General features: G+C 48.3%; 1 protein-coding gene across 1 annotated transcript in view; it reads left to right on the plus strand.

Annotated features, from left to right (window-relative positions):
* Positions 1–19,390, plus strand: part of ALPK3 (alpha-kinase 3) — a 70,282-nt gene that overhangs the window by 9,838 nt on the left and 41,054 nt on the right. The window contains 3 exon segments of the mRNA XM_011999376.1: positions 2–69; positions 5,772–5,810; positions 10,232–10,353. Of these exon segments, the coding sequence (XP_011854766.1) occupies positions 2–69; positions 5,772–5,810; positions 10,232–10,353 (229 nt within the window).

Raw genomic sequence — 19,390 nt, forward strand, 5'->3', positions numbered from 1 at the left:
CGACGGCCCCGTGTGGATCCCCAGCCCAGCCAGCCGGAGCTACCTGCTCAGCGTGCGGCCGGAGACCAGGTGAGTGGCACCGAGGGGCAGGATGGCGTTGGGCTGGGCGAGGCCCTGGGATCAGTCCCTGTGAGGGCGGCCTGGTCCCTGTAGGCCTGGGCTGGGCCTGCGCCCTCGAGCCCTCTCAGCCCCAAGGCCCAGGGTCTGGGGACATGGTAGCTGGAATAGCCTTCATAGCCCCTTGTGACCCCTCCTGATCCACGGGCCTGAGGCCTCTGGCAGTGCGAAGCTCAAGAGAGGACAAAGGCTCCACTTTGGAGTGATTTCATGGGGTCTGAAGGCTTTCTTTATCTCCCCCGGCCCTACCCTGCTATTCCCTGGCTTGGGATTCCACAGTTAGAGATAAGGAAAGTCAGAGTGGCTGAAATTCCTCCCTGGCAGGTAGGGAGCGGGAGAGAACTGGTGGGGACAGGGAGAGGGTGCTGGGGGGCTGCCCAGAGTAGGGGCTACTTAGCTCAGGGTGGGGAGGTTCCCCAGAAAGAAATAAACCTTTGTAAATAAGGTTCCTCTACTGGGCCCAGAACTTGGGTCCTCCCCAGGACCTGAGTTGGGGCTGGTGAGATAGGGGATGGGATGACATACTGTCTGGGGATGTCGGGAATTAAGGACTTGCAGCTCTGAGGGAGCGAAGTGCCCTGTCCAGTTTGGGGAAGGGAAATGCCAAGGGAGGTGTGGAACTAATGAGCTCTTCACTGGTCTTCCAAGAGTTTAAGAGGTATGGAAGCTTTGGTTTAGCAGCTAGGCCACCCACAGATATAAAGACACAAAGACAATAGACACCCATCCAGGCAATCAAAGGCACACAGACGCACATGGACACACGCATTGCCATGGAGACAGACACTTCCTGCCCCCTGTGGGCAGCTCAGTTTCCCTCCACTTCTGGAGTCTATTTTCCAAAGGGAAATGTGTTGAGATAGTGGTTGTTTCATAGCCTGAGAACTTGGCTTGTGTATTATACAGAAAACAGTCATTCCTCCAAGAGGCTGTCCAGAGACCTCTTGTTCTCCATTCTTAAAACAGCATAAAAACAGGCATCAAGGACATTCAGGAAAAGTCCTGGGCACTTCCTCGTGAATTGGCTGAGTCCTATTGACCTTGGAGTTGGGAAAGTTCAAATGTAACCGGAACCAGTTTCTGCATAAAACTCGTCAAATGGTGTCATATGTCTGGGGCAGGGCTGAGGACTGATGTTAGTGACTGAGTCAGACTCAACAAGGCCCCTGGCTGCCAGCAAAGAATACCCCTTTTTCCTACTCCTGGCTCTACAGATAAACCGGAATGAAATTTGGACATTAATTCCAGCCCTTAGAGAAGCTGACTCCCTTGTGGGAGCCTCACACTTGTCACAGTGATTTGTCTGGGCTTTGCCTCCTGTGTTTGGCCTTTGTCAATACCAGTGGAACAAACAGAAGAGGCAGAACCAGGGTCCTTCTTGGAGACAGCAGCAATGAAGGAAGGGAGGAAATAGTACCTTGAAAACCAGGCAGAATGGGGAGGGCAGGGGATCTGGGATTTTAGGAAAAGGACTGGAGAGTGGACACAGTGCTGCTGCCTGACTGTGCAGTTGTATGATAGATAAATGTTAATTGCACACCTCATGAGCACAAAGCTTGTGCCAGCCTGAGAGCTAGAGGTGGGATAGAAGTGGCTGGCTTAAGTCCCTTTGGACCTAAATGGGAATGTTCTTAAAAGGAGTCTCTTTCATCAAGTATCTGGAGGGGGCAAGACAGGAGGAGTGGGAGAGAGCTTTGGACTTTGGGCTGTGTTTTGCCCCTGCAGAGTTTTTTACTGCTCCTGCCAGCTAGCCACAGACCCCCAGAGGTTCTGAGAGACAAGGACAGCCAGATTTATCAGGCTTCTGGAAAAGCCTCCGGCCAAAGTGGGGAGAATGTGACTGTGGCTGCAGTGGGGAGTGGAGGGGGCGGGGCAGTTCCTGCTTCTCTAGCAAGGCCTGACCTGTGTTGGAGGGAGCCATCGTACTGTCTGCTGTCCCTCAGAACAGCCTCACTGCCTGTGGGGGTGGGGAGAGCTCCCTAGAGACAGGGAGAAAGACAGTCCCTGGAGAATTTTGCCAACTATATTGACTCCAGCCTAGCTGAGCCCTGACTATGCCAGAGTCCTGAGTCCTTGACTGAGAGGCAAGTTCTGTCCCCACTCTCTTGGCTCCAACATGTGGGTCTGCCTTCACACAGATGTGTCATGGAGCTCTCCAGGCATCATTCTCATGGGCCCTTGTGAGGAGGGGCTGTCCCTGGGAGCTGATGGACAGCTGAGCTGATGGACACCAGAGGCCTTGGTGGAGGGCCCAGAACCTATCTCCCCATGCACCTTTCCCTGCCCCACAGCTCTGAAAGGGTTCTAGTCCATGTCGGTGCAAGAATATTTCCAATGCCCACTGGGGTCAGAGGTCCAACAAGCAGATAGTTCCACCAAACTGTAGGCCCAGCCCCTAGGTCACCCGGCATCTGGGACCTCACCCCCATAGGACAGTGAGATGTGGGTAGGCTAGAGAAGTTAAGGGGCCACAACAGTTGAGTAGAAGCAGTTATGATTAATTAGCTTTTATGGGATATTCAGAAGTTCCAGAAGGCCCTGCCCCCTGGATTCTTGGAGGCCCTGGTCCAGGTGGACTCAGAGAAGTCACAGAACCTGTAGCTCTGCTGTTCAGCATGGGTCAGCCAGGCTGTCTAGGGCTTTTAGGGAACCTGAGGTATCAGGCCAGGACTGTCCAAAGGCCTTTTATGTCCCGGAATAGATGAAAGCTGGGAGGGATGGAGTCTCCCAGCTTCTGTGGTCAGTTCTGGTTTTCCGTAGCCTACTTCACTCTTTTAGTGTTTGGTGTTTTTTTTTTTTTTTTTTTGAGATGGAGTCTTGCTTTGTCACCCAGGCTGGAGTGCAGTGGCGTGATCTCTGTTCACTGCAACCTCCGCCTCCCAGGTTCAAGCAATCCTCCTGCCTCAACCTCCTGAGTAGTCTGGGATTACAGATGCCTGCCACCGCACCCGGCTAATTTTTGTATTTTTAGTAGAGATGGGATTTCACCCTGTTGGCCAGGCTGTTCTTGAATTCCTGACCTCAGGTCATCTGCCTGCCTCGGCCTCCCAAAGTGCTGGGATTACAGACGAGAGCCACCACACCCAGCCAAGTTTAGTTTTTAATTATTTATTTTTTATAAAGATGGGGTCTTGCTATATCGCCAAGGTTGATCTTGAACTCCTGTGCTCCAGCGATCCTCTTACCTCAGCCCCACAAGTGTTGGGATTACAGGCATGAGCCACTGTGCTCAGTCCCAGCTTCACTCCTTTATGAGGAGACCTTTCCTTTCTGGGCCCTGATTTCCAACCCCACCCCCCAACTTTTTTCTTTTTTCCTATTCTGCTTATGTATGAATTCCCATTTTGTGAGATGAAGGTGGCATAAAGAACTCTTTAAAGTTTTTCTGCCCCAACATTTGATGCCTCTCATTCGGCTCCCCCTCAGAGGCAGTAAATGGGGAGCTCCCCTGCCTGGGTGACAGCCCTGAGCCTAGCTGTGGCCCAGCCAGCAGGGCACAGGCAGGTCTTCCACCTTCTGAAGACCAGGTGCCTCCATTAGCCCAGGGTTTCTCCTGACCTGACTAATGATGTAAGGGCGAGGCCTAGAGAGGGCAGGATGGTTGGTCCAGGAGCAGCAGAGCTGGGGGAGGGGTCCTCTGTCCCAGCTCATTTCTTGACCCACGTGTAGGTGGAACTTGTCATTTTCCTTTCTGAATTAGAAAGCTAACTCTCCCCCTCTCCTTCCCAGGGAAGAAGTCCAGACCCAAAGAAGAAGAAATCTCCCAATCCTAAAGGAGAGGGGCAAAGGAAATTTATGGTCAGGAAAGGATGGAGTTGGCCAGTGCCTTGGAACCATGGGAGGTTCTGCCCAGGCAGCCTCCAGAGGATTTTTAAAGTTCTGAGCAGAGGCAACTGCACTCTAGCACACTCCTTTCCATCTTTTCTGGAGCAGCAGCTCCCTCTGGGGGGCAGCACCCTTCCTGCTTGAAAAATGCCTTTCTCTCCCCTGCCCTCTCTCCCCAGACCCCTCACTCTACTTTCCTCCTCTTTCTTTTTCTTCCTCTCTCTCTCTCTTTTTTCTCTCTCTCTCTCTCTCCCTTCTATAGAACAGCAGTTAAATGCCCATTGTCTGTGCAGCACTGTGCTAGGAGCCACAGAAACTACAAGAACTAGGTTTGAAGGCTGGATGGGCAGGATTTAATTGAGCAGTAGGAGGGAAGAAGGACTTTCCAAACAGGGAGGACAAAAGGGAAGGCTCAGGGGTCAGGAAGGACTTTTCATACCAATAAGGGACAGGCCTGGCTATGGTGGCACCAGAGCATTGGGAAGTAGAGGGAACCTGGTTGTCGTGGGAGTGTGAGTAGATCAGGGAGGCCCCCACCCGCCCAGTCAAGAAGTGGAGACTCAGTGTCCTCTACACTGGGGGACTGCAGCATTTTGTTAGAGAAGTGGGTTATATGAGGGGTTAAGGAGAAGGGGTTGAGGTGGTCATCAGTGTGGAGCCATGAGGGTCTAGATTGTAGTGCAACAACAAGAGTAGAGAGAAGGGGAGAAAGAAGGGACAAGAATTGTGGACGGACTGGATTTGGGGTTGGGGAAGAAGAAGTAATCCAAGATGGCAGGTTTTGAGCTTAGGAGTTTGGGAGAATGCTGGAGGTATCTACCAACCCAGGAGCCCGGGGTTAGGGGTGAAGCCAGGTTTTAGGGAAAAGGATGGGTTTGGTTTTGTGGTTATAAAGAGATGGGATCCTCATAGAGACACAGACCGTGAGCACCACTGAACAGGCTGGGCTGCTGATAAGGAAGGGAGAGCTCTTCTCATGATAGGGACAGCTGAAGGGAGTGTGGATGGGGTGAGCCCTGACATCTCTCAAGGAGCTGGGATCCAGGGCCCCACTGGAGATTTTTGTATCAGGAATGGAGGAGGGAGAGGGAATAGTTGGCTCATAGTAAGTGGGCTAGAACTCCAGTAAGGGGTGGTCCTATGTGGGTCCTCATCCTAGTGCCCTAAGCAGTGGCCTTTCCTGGCTGCCCCAGGCAGGAGGGATGATCAGGGCCTCAGGCAGAATGGGCCTTGTGTGGACCATGAAGCTGGGTGCCTCCCAGCTCCTGCTGAATTAACTGCTTTGTTTTTCTCTTTTTCACTCTCCCAGCTGGTTTGCCTTGCGTGGCCTCTTTAACCATACTTTAACATATTAATGATGGGTGTTCTCCAAGCCACCTGTCTCTCTCTCCTAGCCTCTCAGGGGATTTCCAGGAATGGGGCTCTTTTCTCCCAAAGGCCAAGAATTGAAGCAGGAGCTTGCCCCCAGGCTGGTATGCTGTGGGGTGGGGAAACATGCCAGGCAGCTGTAAGCCTCCCTCTCTGGGGCAGTGACCCAAATGCCTGGGACACACCTTTCTCAAAGCACAGCCCCAAGGGGCCTCCTTTCTGCCTAACCATTTTCCTGGACTTTGCTGCATTTAATGAGCTCTTGGTTTCAGATACATTGGTGTCCGGTGGTCAGGCCACTTGCTAAATGGAGCAGGCCAACTAAGACAGCTGGTCCCTTTTAATAGAAAGGCTTCTGGGCCGCAGAAGGTGGCCGATTAATAGTTTGCGACTGTTGATTTCGCCTACTTCCTTCTCCTTGCTTTTTTGGCCTAATGATTCCATTTGCTGTTTTTGCTTAGCTTATCAAGCAACCGGTTGTCTCACCCCAGCTCTGGAAGGTAAATGCATATTGCACTACATTTCTCTGACTGCTTTTTTCTTGGGTCTGGGCATTGAGGGGCCACTGAGTGACTGCTCATGCACTAACCAGGCTGCATGGGGTGAGGGGAGAGCTGGAGGGCGGGTGGGGAGAGTGCAAGAAGGTACTCAGGTGAACATGGCTCTCACAGGGGGCCAGAGTTGATGCTTGCATGGGCCATTTGAGATGGGCACAGGATATCAGGAATAGAAATATGGGCAGGGGTCTCTGAGATGCCTGCAATGACATCTCTGTGTCCCTAGGAGACACGATGGGAACAGAACAGGGAGCCACCAGTCATGTCACATGACCCACCTCTTCCCCATCCCAGGTTTTTATTTCTTTTTTTTTTTTTTTCTGGAGACAGAATCTCGCTCTGTCGCCCAGGCTGGGGTGCAGTGGCCGGATCTCAGCTCACTGCAAGCTCCGCCTCCCGGGTTTAGGCCATTCTCCTGCCTCAGCCTCCCGAGTAGCTGGGACTACAGGCGCCCGCCACCTCGCCCGGCTAGTTTTTTGTATTTTTTAGTAGAGACGGGGTTTCACCGTGTTAGCCAGGATGGTCTCGATCTCCTGACCTCGTGATCCGCCCGTCTCGGCCTCCCAAAGTGCTGGGATTACAGGCTTGAGCCACCACGCCCGGCCAGGTTTTTTATTTCTTAGAGACAGGGTCTTGCTCTGTCATGTTGCCCAGGCTGGAATGCAATGGCTCCCTGCAGCCTTGAACTCCTGGCCTCAAGGGATCCTCCTGCCTCAGCCTTCTGAGTAGCGGGAACTACAGGAATGCACCATGATGCCTGGCTAATTTTTAAAAATTTTCTTGTAGAGACAGGGTCTCACTGTATTCCCTGGTCTTGAACTTCTGGCTCCAAGGGATCCTCCTGCCTTGGCTTCCTAAAGTCCTGGGATTAGAGGCATAAGCCACTGTGCCTGGCCTCAATTCTAGGTTTTCATGTTTTTGGAACCACATATCTAGGTGTGATACCTTATTGTCTATCTTCTTCTAACCATGGCAACTGCCTTTTAAAATTTTTTTCTGCAGTCATTTAAGTTCTCCTTTTACCTCCTGTTTCTCTGAATTTTCCTTTTCTTTGGTTCCTCCCCATCCCTGAAGACTGAACTCTGTGAGATCAGAGAATACCACGTTAGTGTATTCCTGCATAACTTATTCTCTGAATCTGCTGCAGAGTCAGGGCAAGGTCTGAGCAGGCTCATGGTCCAGGTTTGCTGGGTGAATGACTGTCTTCTTGCCTCCTGAACTGAAGGACAGCTCTTTACCCTTGGCTGAACTGACTGTTACAATCAAAATGGGAACATTTCCTGGCTCCTTCCCACCACTTGGGCCTCATCCCAGATTCTGATAGATTTGGGGAGAGTTAGCTACATTTTCTTCACACAGAGAAAGATTTCAGAATAGCTAACTGGTTTCTGAATAGCTAATGTTTACAGACATGATTAGCAACTACTATGTCCATGGTCCTTGATGGGGATGAACACTGAGGAGACTTTGTTCTGTGTGGCTCATGGGTGGAACTGAGGATATCACAACTAATTCCAAGTGGAGTGTGGTAAGCGTTGAAAGGAGAGGACCTGGGCAAACCAAACCTAACCTAAGGGCAAGGTTAGGTTCCGCTGAACATCATGAAAACCAATGATTCTGGTGTTCCTTAGAAACATATGATTAGTCTGTGATATCCTTATGAAGTCATGGAGTTGGAAGGACTCGTCAGGGTTGGACAAGACCATTTCCAGATGTGTGGACTTCCTGGCTCTCCAGGGCATAGGGCGCAGCACACTCAGAGTCTGTCCCACATTCGACTGGTTTGGAGGACGGGGACAGAAAGCTTGTGGCAATGAGAAGCTGTGTGACATTCAGCAGAACATGACAGTATATAAAGTGACTCCCTGTGCTTCCAAATGTACCCCAAGCCCACTTCCCTAAAGAGAAGGCTTTCATCTAGCCACACCTTTCCGCTGTTACTTGTTTTCTAATGTAAACATTTTTGTAATACAGCTTAGGACCTAATGTGGAAAGTTTGAGAAGATATGTTCTTTTCCATTCAAAAAGAATAATGAAATAAAATAACTACTTGTTTTTTTCTTTTTTTTTTTTTTTTCTTTTTGAGAAGGAGTCTCTCTCTATCGCCAGGCTGGAGTGCACTGGCGCGATCTCGACTCACTGCAACCTCTGCCTCCCGGGTTCAAGCGATTTTCCTGCCTCAGCTTCCCGAGTAGCTGGGACTACACGCGCCTGCCACCATGCCTGGCTAATTTTTGTATTTTTAGTAGAGACAGGGTTTCACCATGTTGGCCAGGCTGGTCTCGATCTCTTGACTTCGTGATCTGCCCGCCTCAGCCTCCCAAAGTGGAGGGATTACAGGCATGAGCCACCGCACCCGGCCCATTTTTCAATATCTAGCATGAGCATTTGTCTCTGCAAATTTTCTTAAAGCATAGCTTCCCTGTTGTCTCACTTATCCAGTAGCCGAAATGATTTCCTTAGACTTGTCCAAGTGGCTCTCAACTGAATATTGGATCCAGGCTCAAGGTCATGGATGAGATAGTATTCAAATTATGCAGGGAGGACATAATTAGGGATGGTTTGAATTAACTACAGACTCATGGAAGTAGGATTATGTTTACCCTGGTGGTTTCTAGAAACTGTTGATTGAGATTTGATATTTCCCCAGATCAGAAATTGCTGTTAGTATGATAGCAGCAAGAAACATTTTCAGATATTAACACTTCCTGAGTGTTCAGGGAGTTGATAGCCTAGGACCTGAGGACCCTCTATTTCTGAGTGGCTTAAGAAGAAAAGGAAAAGATGTTTATTGCACAGATGAGTTGTAGGTGACGGAAGGTTGTAGGGAGTGTTACAGAATATGTCTAACTGCAGACCTGGCTCAAATGTTCAGGTAAGTGAGATTGGGATCCCCTTTATGGGTGATCTTTGTCGGGGAGGGCCCTTGTCAACTCCAGGAACGCCCAGGTATCTGCATTCCTGTGGTGAAACCAGAGCGGGACCCCCATCAGTCCAGAAGTCTTACTTGATTCCAGATATTCTCTGGGGTACAACCCTTCTCTTCAAACTCAAGTCTAGAATAATATTCACAGAAAAGATACATTGAATGTGGAACCCCTCCCCACAAAGTGTGTAGGGTTCTAGATCCTGTTTGCTTCTGCTTCCACAGACTCTCTTGGCCCCTGGCAGAGAGGCCATGGACAGACAAACATTGCCCTTGGGTGACCATCCCTTCCTCTGAGGCACAGGGAAAGGCACCTTTGAATGATGTGTCTTTCTCACTACAGTTTCTCCTGCTTCTCTTCACTTTGCCCCCCTCACAGTCCTCTCTGCTGCTCACAATGGGATGTATGCCTGGGGAGGGAGGGCCAGGCATGGCTTGTGCACCACAAAACCTGGCTATGTGGTGGCGCTTCACACCTAGGAACACACTGTGTCTCTGCTGGCCCTTGAAAGGGTTTGGCATGGTGGTTTGCTTCCTGGGCCCAGGAAGGAGAAGACTGTAAGCCCTGAGCATTGTTGGTGAGTTTGTACTGGACTCAGTGCTTACTGATGCCCCTGAAATCTGGGAGATGGACTGGAGAAGGGAACTAAAAGTTCTGGCTTTTGCAGGGGTGGATCTGTTTGTGGTTTGGCACTCCTGCTGATTGGTCCTGGAGCAGCCAACCATGTTTCACTTCAGCATGTGGTATCCAGGGATGGAGCAGGGGAGCCACAGCTGGCTTTCCAAGGATGCTTCTCAGCTTCATTTGGGGTGGGTCTCTCCTTTCTGATACCCTTATGAATTAGAGTTCCCCTTTGGGTCTAGACCCCTAGCATTGGCCAGCTTATTCTTTGTCCATTGTGGGTCTGCACTCACAAATGTAGGCGCTTTTTTCCTAAGCCCAAGCTCTAGGAGAGGCTCCTGTGCTCTTAGGACCTTGAGTCACTGAGGGTTGGCTGGCCTTCCCCTCTTGGCATGAATGGAGGCTCTGCTATGCTGGGGGTTCCATCTCCGAGGCTTGACCTACTTATCTGTGTGTCTCCCTCATGCACCAGCGTCCCTGGAGATGAAAGGTGCAGGGTGAAGTAAGGCCCCCCTCCCAACAATGATGGGATGGGATGCCTCAGCTGGTAGCATGACATGCTCAGGAGCCTGGCCCATGGTCAGTAACTTGCCTATTGTAATGGGTCTGGGTCAGGATTCCATTCAACCCCTTGATACCTGGCCCCAGCCTAGCCAAGAGGCACAGGCTGCCTTGAAGAAAGACTTGCCTGGGTGCTGGAGCTCTGGCCGCAGGAAGATGAACAGGCGTGGTGAGATGGAAGCTACCTTGGACAGGCCAGGCTGTGCTGTTTGTTGTGGGGAAGGCCAGCTCTGAATAGCTCTTTGCCTCTCCTAGGAGCACCTTCTGCTCCATCATTGCTCAGCTCACAGAGGAGACCCAGCCGCTATTTGAGACCACACTCAAGTCCCGGGCTGTGTCTGAGGACAGCGACGTCAGGTTCACCTGCATCGTCACAGGTAAGGAGTCTGTATGCTGCATGCCAGGGCCTCTGCAGAGAGCAGGGTCCAAGGAGGCTGTGAGGACAGGAATGGTGGGGTGGAAAGGCTGTGTGCACAAAACTATGTGAGGTGATATTTACTTTCTGAGCTTTCTCTCCAGTTTAACCTCCCTGTGTGGGCTGGTGCCTCTTGCTCTTCCCATTCTGGAGCCACATATATACCCTACTCTTCTTTGGAACCTGTCCTCGGTGAAGGTTCCTGACCCTCAGGCATACATCCATGACTAATGGACTAATTGCACGAAAAGAAGTACTCCAATGGAAAGAGATCTTTGAGGTCATCTCCCTGAGTATCCCCATGTTATAGTTGAGTAATTTGACGGTTGGGAGTCTCAAGCCTGAGAGGAGAATTGCATGTGGTGATTCTGACTACAGACCCTGGAGGCAGACTGCCTGGCTTAGAGTCCTGGCTCATCCCCTTTCCAATGATGTCACTGAGCAGGTTATATAACCTCTCAGCTGCCTCATCTGTAAAGTGGGGATAATGATAGGATGCACTTCATAGGGTTAATTGAGATTGAATGAGTTAATACATGCAAAGTGTTTGGAGTAGTACCTGATGTACAGTAAGTACCATATAAGTGTTAGAAACTGACTACTGTTATTTGCATTTCACTGAGCTTCATGGTGGAATTTGAAGCAACTGTTTGGCAGAATAGGAAGCAGAGTGATACTCCTTGGAAGGGGAGGATAGTGGGTGGGAGTGCTGAGAGGGTGGTTCCAGACATTGCCTCTCCCCCAGACCACCCAGTAGAGACTCCAACCTGACCAGCCTCAGGGCCTGCAGGACCCATGAATGGGTACCCACCCCTCCCAGCTGTGCAGCTATCAGATGCCAGGCCCAGGCTCCCTCTGGAGAGCCTGTTGTTTCTGTAAGTCAAGGGCATTTGTGGTTTCCAGCTGTGACATTCCCTAATTCTGGGGGACTTGTTTACCCCAGCCAGTAAACAGCTTCTCACTTGGGCAGTTCTCACCCTTACTCAACCGTCTGAGCTGCAGACTGAGAACACTCTCTGCTCCGAGGGACATAGGTATTCATCCCATATCTTTGTATGGCATATGGTGAATTTCACGAGTTGTCTGTTTCCATTGTCATTGCATGCTTACAAATCCCTATGAAGTAAGTGCTATTTTTAGTCAAATTTTACGAAGGAGGAAGCTGAAAGAGGCTGATGCATTGCCAAAGTCTGCAGCACTGGTGAGGGAGACACTGCTTTTGCTCTCCGGCATCTGATGCTGCTTCCCACCTGCATCTCTTGTGTTACTGTGGCACTTAGAGTTTCCTAGAAAAACCCAGTTCTTTCACAGCTTCGTGCTTCTGCACATCTGATTTTCTCTATTTAGAAAGTCCTTAATGCTTCTTTTTAAAGAAAATTAAATTTTACTTTGTCAAATTAATATATGCACATAATTTAAGACTTCAAATTATACTAAAAGGCATACTTCAAAATACAGCAGTTCACCCCTCTCAATTTGTCTTCCCAGAAGCAACTGTTTTCAGCTTTTAGCTGTTTCTTCTGGCATGTATACATTTCCATCATGCTGAGTACTACATGAAATTCTTCAGTTTTAGATGTTCTCTATTGTCTTCCTGTTATGGTAGATGAGGAATTAGCTCTTTTATACCATCATTTTCTCTATTTCCCTAAACTTATCTTATTCATATAATTATGTTGACAGCAATTGTGGGACTTTGGTTCTCATCTTCTTGGTTTAAAAAGGTTTAAACAAAAGACACACAGCAAAGGAGATAGAACAATTTATTGCAAAGGAAAAAGAATACTGTAAAAGTTAGGTGCAGAATAGACAGGACACCTGAGAGAGAGAAGATTCAGCTTGGACTTCTCGTGAGGATGAGACAGCAAAGACTGGTACCTAGGGAAACTACCTTTCTGTAAGTTTTACATGATTATTCATGAGGCGGTAGGAAGAGGTGTTGCTCGTAAGCATGTTCTGGGTGGTCTTCTGGGTGCACATGCGCAGTAGCTGTACATGCTTGTTCAAACATCATGAGTATCTGGGACCACAGGCGCATGCCACCACACCCATGCTCATGAGACATGCATCTTAAATCTCCACCCAGGGGTGTGTTTTTTACTATTACAATGAGCAAAGGGTGAGTTTGAGGACAGGTAAAATCAAAATGCTCCTGCTTTCTTTCCCTACTGGAGATAGCTTGCTTTAATGAACTTTACAATGCCCATGCTAGGGCTTAATTGTGTTGACTGTATGGTCCCGATGGTTGCTGTGTCCTGAGGACATGGTTACTTCCTTGACTCTTATTAATGATAGTTTTCTAAAACTATCCTGCTTCAGTTATATCATAATTTTTGCTTAAATCAATTTTACTGTTTACCTTATTATGCCTATGCAATATTATTTGTAACTGAACATTGTAGCATACTATGCATATTTTTTTTCTTTTGTTTTTCCTAAGGTTAGTACTTTCCATAGTTTTTCATTTGTTTCTTTTTTTGGTATCTGTTGCTAATTTTTCTTATACCTCCTAATAGCCTCTTAAGACAATATTCTGCAAGGTCAATGACATCAGTAATCTGGCAGTTACTTCCCTTGGAGATATTCCTCTTGGAGCTCTCCATTCTTCTTTTATCTGAACTGCTAGCCTTTTGGGGCCTGATACACAGCTGTTATCCTGGGTCTTCCCTTTGCTTTTCTGTGGGGTTAATTCAACTTCCTGGATCTCATGTCTTCCTTTGTTGGTTTTTTTTTTTTTTTTTGCTTTATTGAATACTGCCCGAGTGGTTTCATCAGGTCCTGAAGATGGTGGAGTAGCAGAGGGCATGGTGATGGCAAGGCCTGGACCTTGCTCTCCCTTGAGTCCCTCTGCTCCAATGTGCCTTCATTTCTCCCTGTATCTGGTACACAGTTGCTATCCTCTAGATTTGCTTTACCTGTCTTCTGTGATAACTTTCCTGCTTTTTGTATTCTACATTTTTTTCTTTCTTGATTTACATTCTTGTTTTGGTAGCTTTCTAGAAAGAGTACATGGGAAACAGATGTTGGATTCCTTGTGTCTGAAAATGTTTTTGTTGGTTGGTTGGTTGGTTGGTTGGTTGGTTGGTTGGTTGGTTTTTTGAGGCAAGGTTTCCTCTGTCACCCAGGCTGGAGTGCAGTGGCATGATCACAGATCACTGTAGCCTCAACTTCCCCGGCTCAGGTGATCCTCTTGCCTCAGCCTCCTGAGTAGCTGGGACCACAGGCATGTACCACCACGCCCAGCTTATTTTGTGTGTGTGTGTATGTGTGTGTGTGTGGTAGAGACTAAGTCCTACTATGTTGCCAGGCTGGTCTCAAACTCCTGGGCTCAAGCAATCCTCCCACCTTGGCCTCCCAAAGTGCTGGGATTATAGCAGGCATGAACCAGTGTGCCCGGCCTCTTTTTTTCTACTTTACTTTTTCTTGGGAATTTGACTGGGTATAGAATTAGAAGCTGAAAATAATTTTCCTTCAGAATTTTAGACATTGTTCCATTATCTTTTTGCTTCCAATATTGCTTTTCAGAGTGAGAAGACAGTTTGATCGTAATTCCTTGCATGTGACCAGTTTTTCTCTCTGGAAGCTTGTAAGAGTGTTCTGGTATTTCATAATGATGTATTTTGATATGGGTCTCTTCACCCTGGAACATGCTTAGATGCTTTCAGTTGGAAATGGAGAGCCTTTAGTTCTGGGAAATTTGATTTTATCCTCCTGTTTTCTGTCATCTTACTTTACGAACTCCTGTTTGGATAGCTGTTCCCCTGGACATGGACTTTTATTTTCTTATCCTTTATTCCCCTTTCATCTGTTTGTCTTTTGCTCTACTTTCTGGGAGATTTCCTCAGTTTTATCTTTCAACTCTTCTACTGAATTTTAATTTCCAAGGGTTTTAATTTTTGTCATTTTCTGTAAGCATCCTGCACTTTTCATGAATGTAGTATCTTTTCTTAGCTGTCTGAGACGCTTATTAATGATAGTTTACTAAAAGTTTCCTTTTCCTTGCGTAGTTTTTCTTCTGTCTTGCTTTTTCTCTGTTTAATTTAATTTTGTCATCAATCTTCAATTACAGGCTTTCCTCCCATATCTAGAAATCTTTGGCTGTCAGACAGTGAGCAAGAGTAGGAGACTTACAAGCTGATCAGAGGTTCTGAGCAAGGAGGAGGGGCCTGAAAACTTGGCTGTTTACTGTAGGGTGATCTAGGTAGCTACTGTTGGGAACTGCCAAGTAAGTTTCTTTAGTTTCTTCCTCTTGGACTAGTGAGGTTTCCTAGCAAAAGGTTTTCTGGGAGTTATGCAGATCAGAGGGCTGGGTGGGCTCTCAGCATAAGACATTTATTTTATGATACATGGTTATTACATTTTTCTATTTTTCATAGAATAGTCATGCCCTCAGTTATGCTGGCTTACTCTCAGGGCAGACTTTTACATTTCCAAATAATAAACTTCACCTTTGGCTGTGGTGGGGAAGGAGCAGTCATCCAGTGAGATAGAATGGGTGAAGGGTTCCAGAGATCTATTTTCTAAGCACCTTTTAACCTTTCTTCCTTCCTCTTTCTCCCAGTTCCAGAGGTACCAATTTGCCAATTCTTAGGCCCTTTGGGGATTTTCTGGTGTCAAAAGGATAGTTCTCAGTTTTCTCCACTGCTAGCTTAGGGTTGAGCTGTCTTGAGTCTGCTAAGTCAGTTTCCACTTGTCCATCTGCTTTCTAAGTTTCAAAATTTTGTTGCTCCTATTACTCTCCTTGCCTGTTCACTTCATCTTCGTTGATTAAAAAGTCTTTTCAGGGCAGTTTAGTGAGCTTGAGGAAGGGTGTGAAGATAAATGGCATGTTCATTCTGCCTTTTTACCTAGAAGCCTACTGGTTTTCTGCCTGGCAAAATCCTTCTCACCTTTCAAGGGGCTTGCCCTCTGGGAGGTCATCTCCGGTGTTTCCAGGAGAGCTCTTGCTCCATCCTCCACCACATAGTTTTTTTGTTTACACATCTCTCTCCCCAACAAGATCATGACATCTACAAGGACAGGGAACACACCTGACACATCATGCCTCTCCAGAGCTGGCACAAAGATGCTCAGTACATATCAGATGACCACAGTGAACCTTGACTGTGCTGATGACAAAACCAGTATCTTTTCTACTTTCCACATTGCCTGTTCATTTCAGCCACAGCTTTGATACCTGGGTAACAGCAGCTGCAGTGGGGACCTGGGACCACTTGAGACGTGCAGGTGTCAGAGATGGCTCTCCTTCCTCTCCTTTTCCATTCTTTTCTTTGTAGCCACGGAGTTTGAGAGCAATGTGGAGATGCCAGACATGAGTCTGGCTTATAGAGTCATGAGTATTTTATCAAATATTCCCAGTGTCATCATGGAAGTAAGCTGTTCCCTGTTTCAAGCCCAATCCAAAGGAGCAACCTTTTCTGCCACATCTCATGATGACCAGGCAGGGCTGCTCAGAGATTTATTTTATGATGTATGGTTGTATATCATACAACCTACCTACTGTGTATATCATAGCACCTACTGTGCCAAGATCTACAACACTACCAATGAAGTCTGTAAGGTTTCTGGGGCTCTGGCTACCTCTGATATCCATACTTTAGTCCATTGTTGATCTTCTCCTCTCCTGCCCCCACTAATCCTCACATACATTCAGAATCTCAGCTTTCCTGAGTTTTGTGTAGTACATTAGGAAAGAGGTCTCTATGATCACCACAGTACACCTCAAACAAGCCTTTTCCAATTAGCAAGGAGAAAATGCAGGCTGTAGGAGAGGGGAGGGGGGAGAGGAGGGGCAACGTGGAAGGTTCTGCAAACTAAAGAGTCAGGGTTAGACACAGGAGCTCTCTAGACTGGAGAGGTGGATCTCTGGCTGAGACTGGCCTCTGTGTGAGGCTGCTGTTTTGCTCCTGGCTTGTCTCCAGAGTGACCACACGTGCACTCTTCCTTCCTCACTGCTGATAGCATTTCCTAAACAAGGCTAGGATGAGTGAGCCCACCAGGGCCCTGCCAGGCAGAGGTGATGCTTTCCTGGTGGTCAGAACTTAGTCCAGGTGAGGGAGAGTCATCTGTGCCAGCAGTGCTCCTGCTGGCTGACCTGTGATGGAAGCCCTTGGGGTCACGGAGAAGAGAGGCAAGGCCCTGGGGTTCTTCCAACTCACAGTAGGCTTATGGGAAGATAGTGGGCCTCTGCTAGCTCCTGTCTGCCCCAGGAGCCCCTCTGGTCAGAGTGCTACTGTCTTCCTTGAGGCAGCCCACTCTCTCCAGCACAGGGGCTTCCCTCCTCCACTCTCCTCAACTCTGTTGTAGATTCTATGTTGTGTGTGTGTGTGTGTTTGCATGTGGGTGCACATGTTCATATTGGGCTGGAAGGAGGAAGCATCAACAGTGGGCAGGTTGTACAAAGGGATTGAGTCTTCTAAAACAGGACCATGTTCCTGAAGAAACTTTTTTAGAGAAGTAAGTCTAAAAATGACTGTTGGGAGCAAAAACTTATATATTGGTCCCAGTAACCCCAGTGGAAAGAGTACTGGAGAAAGGAAAAGGAAACCTAGGGCTTTGCCACATGCTGGCTGTGTGACCCTGGGTGTTACTTAGCTTCTCTGAGCCTCATTTTCTTTTTGTGTAAAATAGGAAGTAAAATACTGGCCTGTGTTATAGAAGAGAGGGATTTGAATTCTGGCTCTCTACCTGCTAGCTAGATAACTTTGGACAAGAGCTTTAATTTCATGAGCTGGGATTTCCTCGTCCTTAAATTGGAGATTAGTAGCAGAGTGCATTCCTCATAGGATTTTTGTGAGGATTAGATGAGATAATACATGAGAAGTATTCAGCTTAGTATCTGGCACATAGTAAGTCTTCATTAATGTTAGCAATCATTTGCACAGGAGTGTTCTGAGGGTCAAATGAAATTCTATGTATTTGAAAGCTTTTTGAAAACTTTACATTTCCATTCATTATTCTTTTGAATCAGAGCTTCTGTGAACTGGGAACGGTTGGGACAAGGCTGCAAGTTTCCAAGGTGGGTTCTTGAGTCAGGTCTGCTGGCTGTGAAACAGATGTCACAAGGTGTGAAGGGGCCGAGGGAAGGCCACAGGCTCAAGTGCTGCTGTGGGCTCTCCTGGCCAGGGCTGGAAGTGTGTGCACACCTGCCTGTGGACATGCACAAATGCATAGTTGGGAGTGAAGGACCCAGAGCCCTCCTGCTTTTATGCATTTTAGGATATAGTTCACATTATTCAGGGCTCAAGGCAATGTGTTCTCCCAAATAAATTTGCTTCCAAAGCTCATTGTGGTTATGAAGCCCCTAAGCTATTGGATTGGCCCCCGCTGTGTAGAGGCAGCACCAGAGGGTGGCATGGAGGCTGAGGCCCCAGCCCTGGGGCTGTGGGGTCCATTCAACTCCTCTCTCCTTGCCCCACCCCTGCCCTCTTGCCCGAGCATCTGGCTGGACTCAGATGCCCTGGAGACTGAGGCTGTGCTGGGTGGGTCATGGGGTAGGGAGGCTCTGAGCTGGGCCCTTGTAGGGATGAGATCATCTCACAGGATGGTGAGGACACCTGTGCTGGCTCTGGCCACACACACAGTGATGTAACCAGGGGGTTTAGCTCACAGTGGAAACATGGGGCTCGCTTTACAGCCAGGGCTGCCCAGAGTTTGTTCCTGGCCGACGCTGCTGCAGCCTCGCCTCCCCTGCTCCCTGCTCCTATACGCAGTTCCCCAGCATGCCCTTTGCTTGTCACCCTCCCCCTCTCCTGTTGGGGTTCCCTTGTCAGGCATGCCCTTCCCATCCACCTTGTGTGTTCACCCTACTCACTCATTTACTTATAGTCCCACAGATTTCTTTTAAGTAATTACCACACCAGTGTCAGGCACTGTCTTAGGTGGTGGGGATATAGCAGTGAACAAGATACAGTTTCTACCCACATGGGACCTAAGTCTAGCGGGAGAGATAGGCAAGGAAGTAGTCAATGACAGTATTGTGATTAGTGCTGTGAAGGGGAAGTACAGGTGACGTGAGAGCTGAGGGGAAGCGGGAGATCGGAGGGACGGAACCCATCTTTCCTGAAATCCTGCCCACCTTCCAAGTTGAGTTCAGGTGCCACTCACTACAAAAGCTTTTCCTGAGTCTCTAGCCAGAGGTGATTGCTCCCTTCTCTGCAGCCCTAAGCACTTAGTGCATTGCTTCATTTATTCATCTATAAATATTTAATGAGTGTTGATTCCATACCAGGGACTATTCTAGGAACTGGGGACACAGCAGTGAATAACACAGATAAGTCCCTGCTGTCATGGAGCTGATGTTTGTCATGGAAAGGATGGACGTAAACCAACACACTCCTAAGTGTATAATATGTCACGTAGCAATGTGTTCTATGAAGAAAAATAAACATAGTAAGAGGAATAGCAAGTGCCTGGGAGACAGTGTTGCTGCTTTACACAGGGTGGTAGGGAAAGCCTCTCTAGAGAAGTAACAGAGCCCTGCAGGAGTCAAGGCATGGTGCTCCTATGGTGTGTGAGGCAAGCCAGCAGGACCACATGAGTGGGTACAGCAAGCTGGGGGAAAGTGGAGGGAGGTGGGGCCAGCATGGTCACAGGGCCCAGATCATGAGGGCTGCGTGAAATGGAGCTAATTGGGGTGTTTTGAGCAAAGGGGCACCATGATCTGACATTATTTAAAAGGATCACTCTGTCTTTTCTGCTGAGAATGGGCTGAAGAGAGCCAAGCAGCGAGATCAGTGAGGAGGTTATTGTAGGAATTGAGGTGTGAGGTGACGGGAATGTGGATCAAGCTGTTGGTGCGGAATGGCAAGGAGTGATCAGATTCTAGATATATTCTAAGGGAGGGCCAGCAAGATTGCTTGATGGAGTAGAGGTGAGACAAGGAAAGGAATACAGGATTGCCTCCAGGTCTTGGCCTGAACCAAATATAGGGATGAAGTTGCTATTTACTAAGATTTGTGGGAACTGGCTTGGAGGGCAGACTAAGGAGCTTGGATGGG

Source organism: Mandrillus leucophaeus, unplaced genomic scaffold (genome assembly GCF_000951045.1).
Source record: "Mandrillus leucophaeus isolate KB7577 unplaced genomic scaffold, Mleu.le_1.0 Scaffold1164, whole genome shotgun sequence".
Classification (NCBI taxonomy): Eukaryota; Metazoa; Chordata; class Mammalia; order Primates; family Cercopithecidae; genus Mandrillus; species Mandrillus leucophaeus.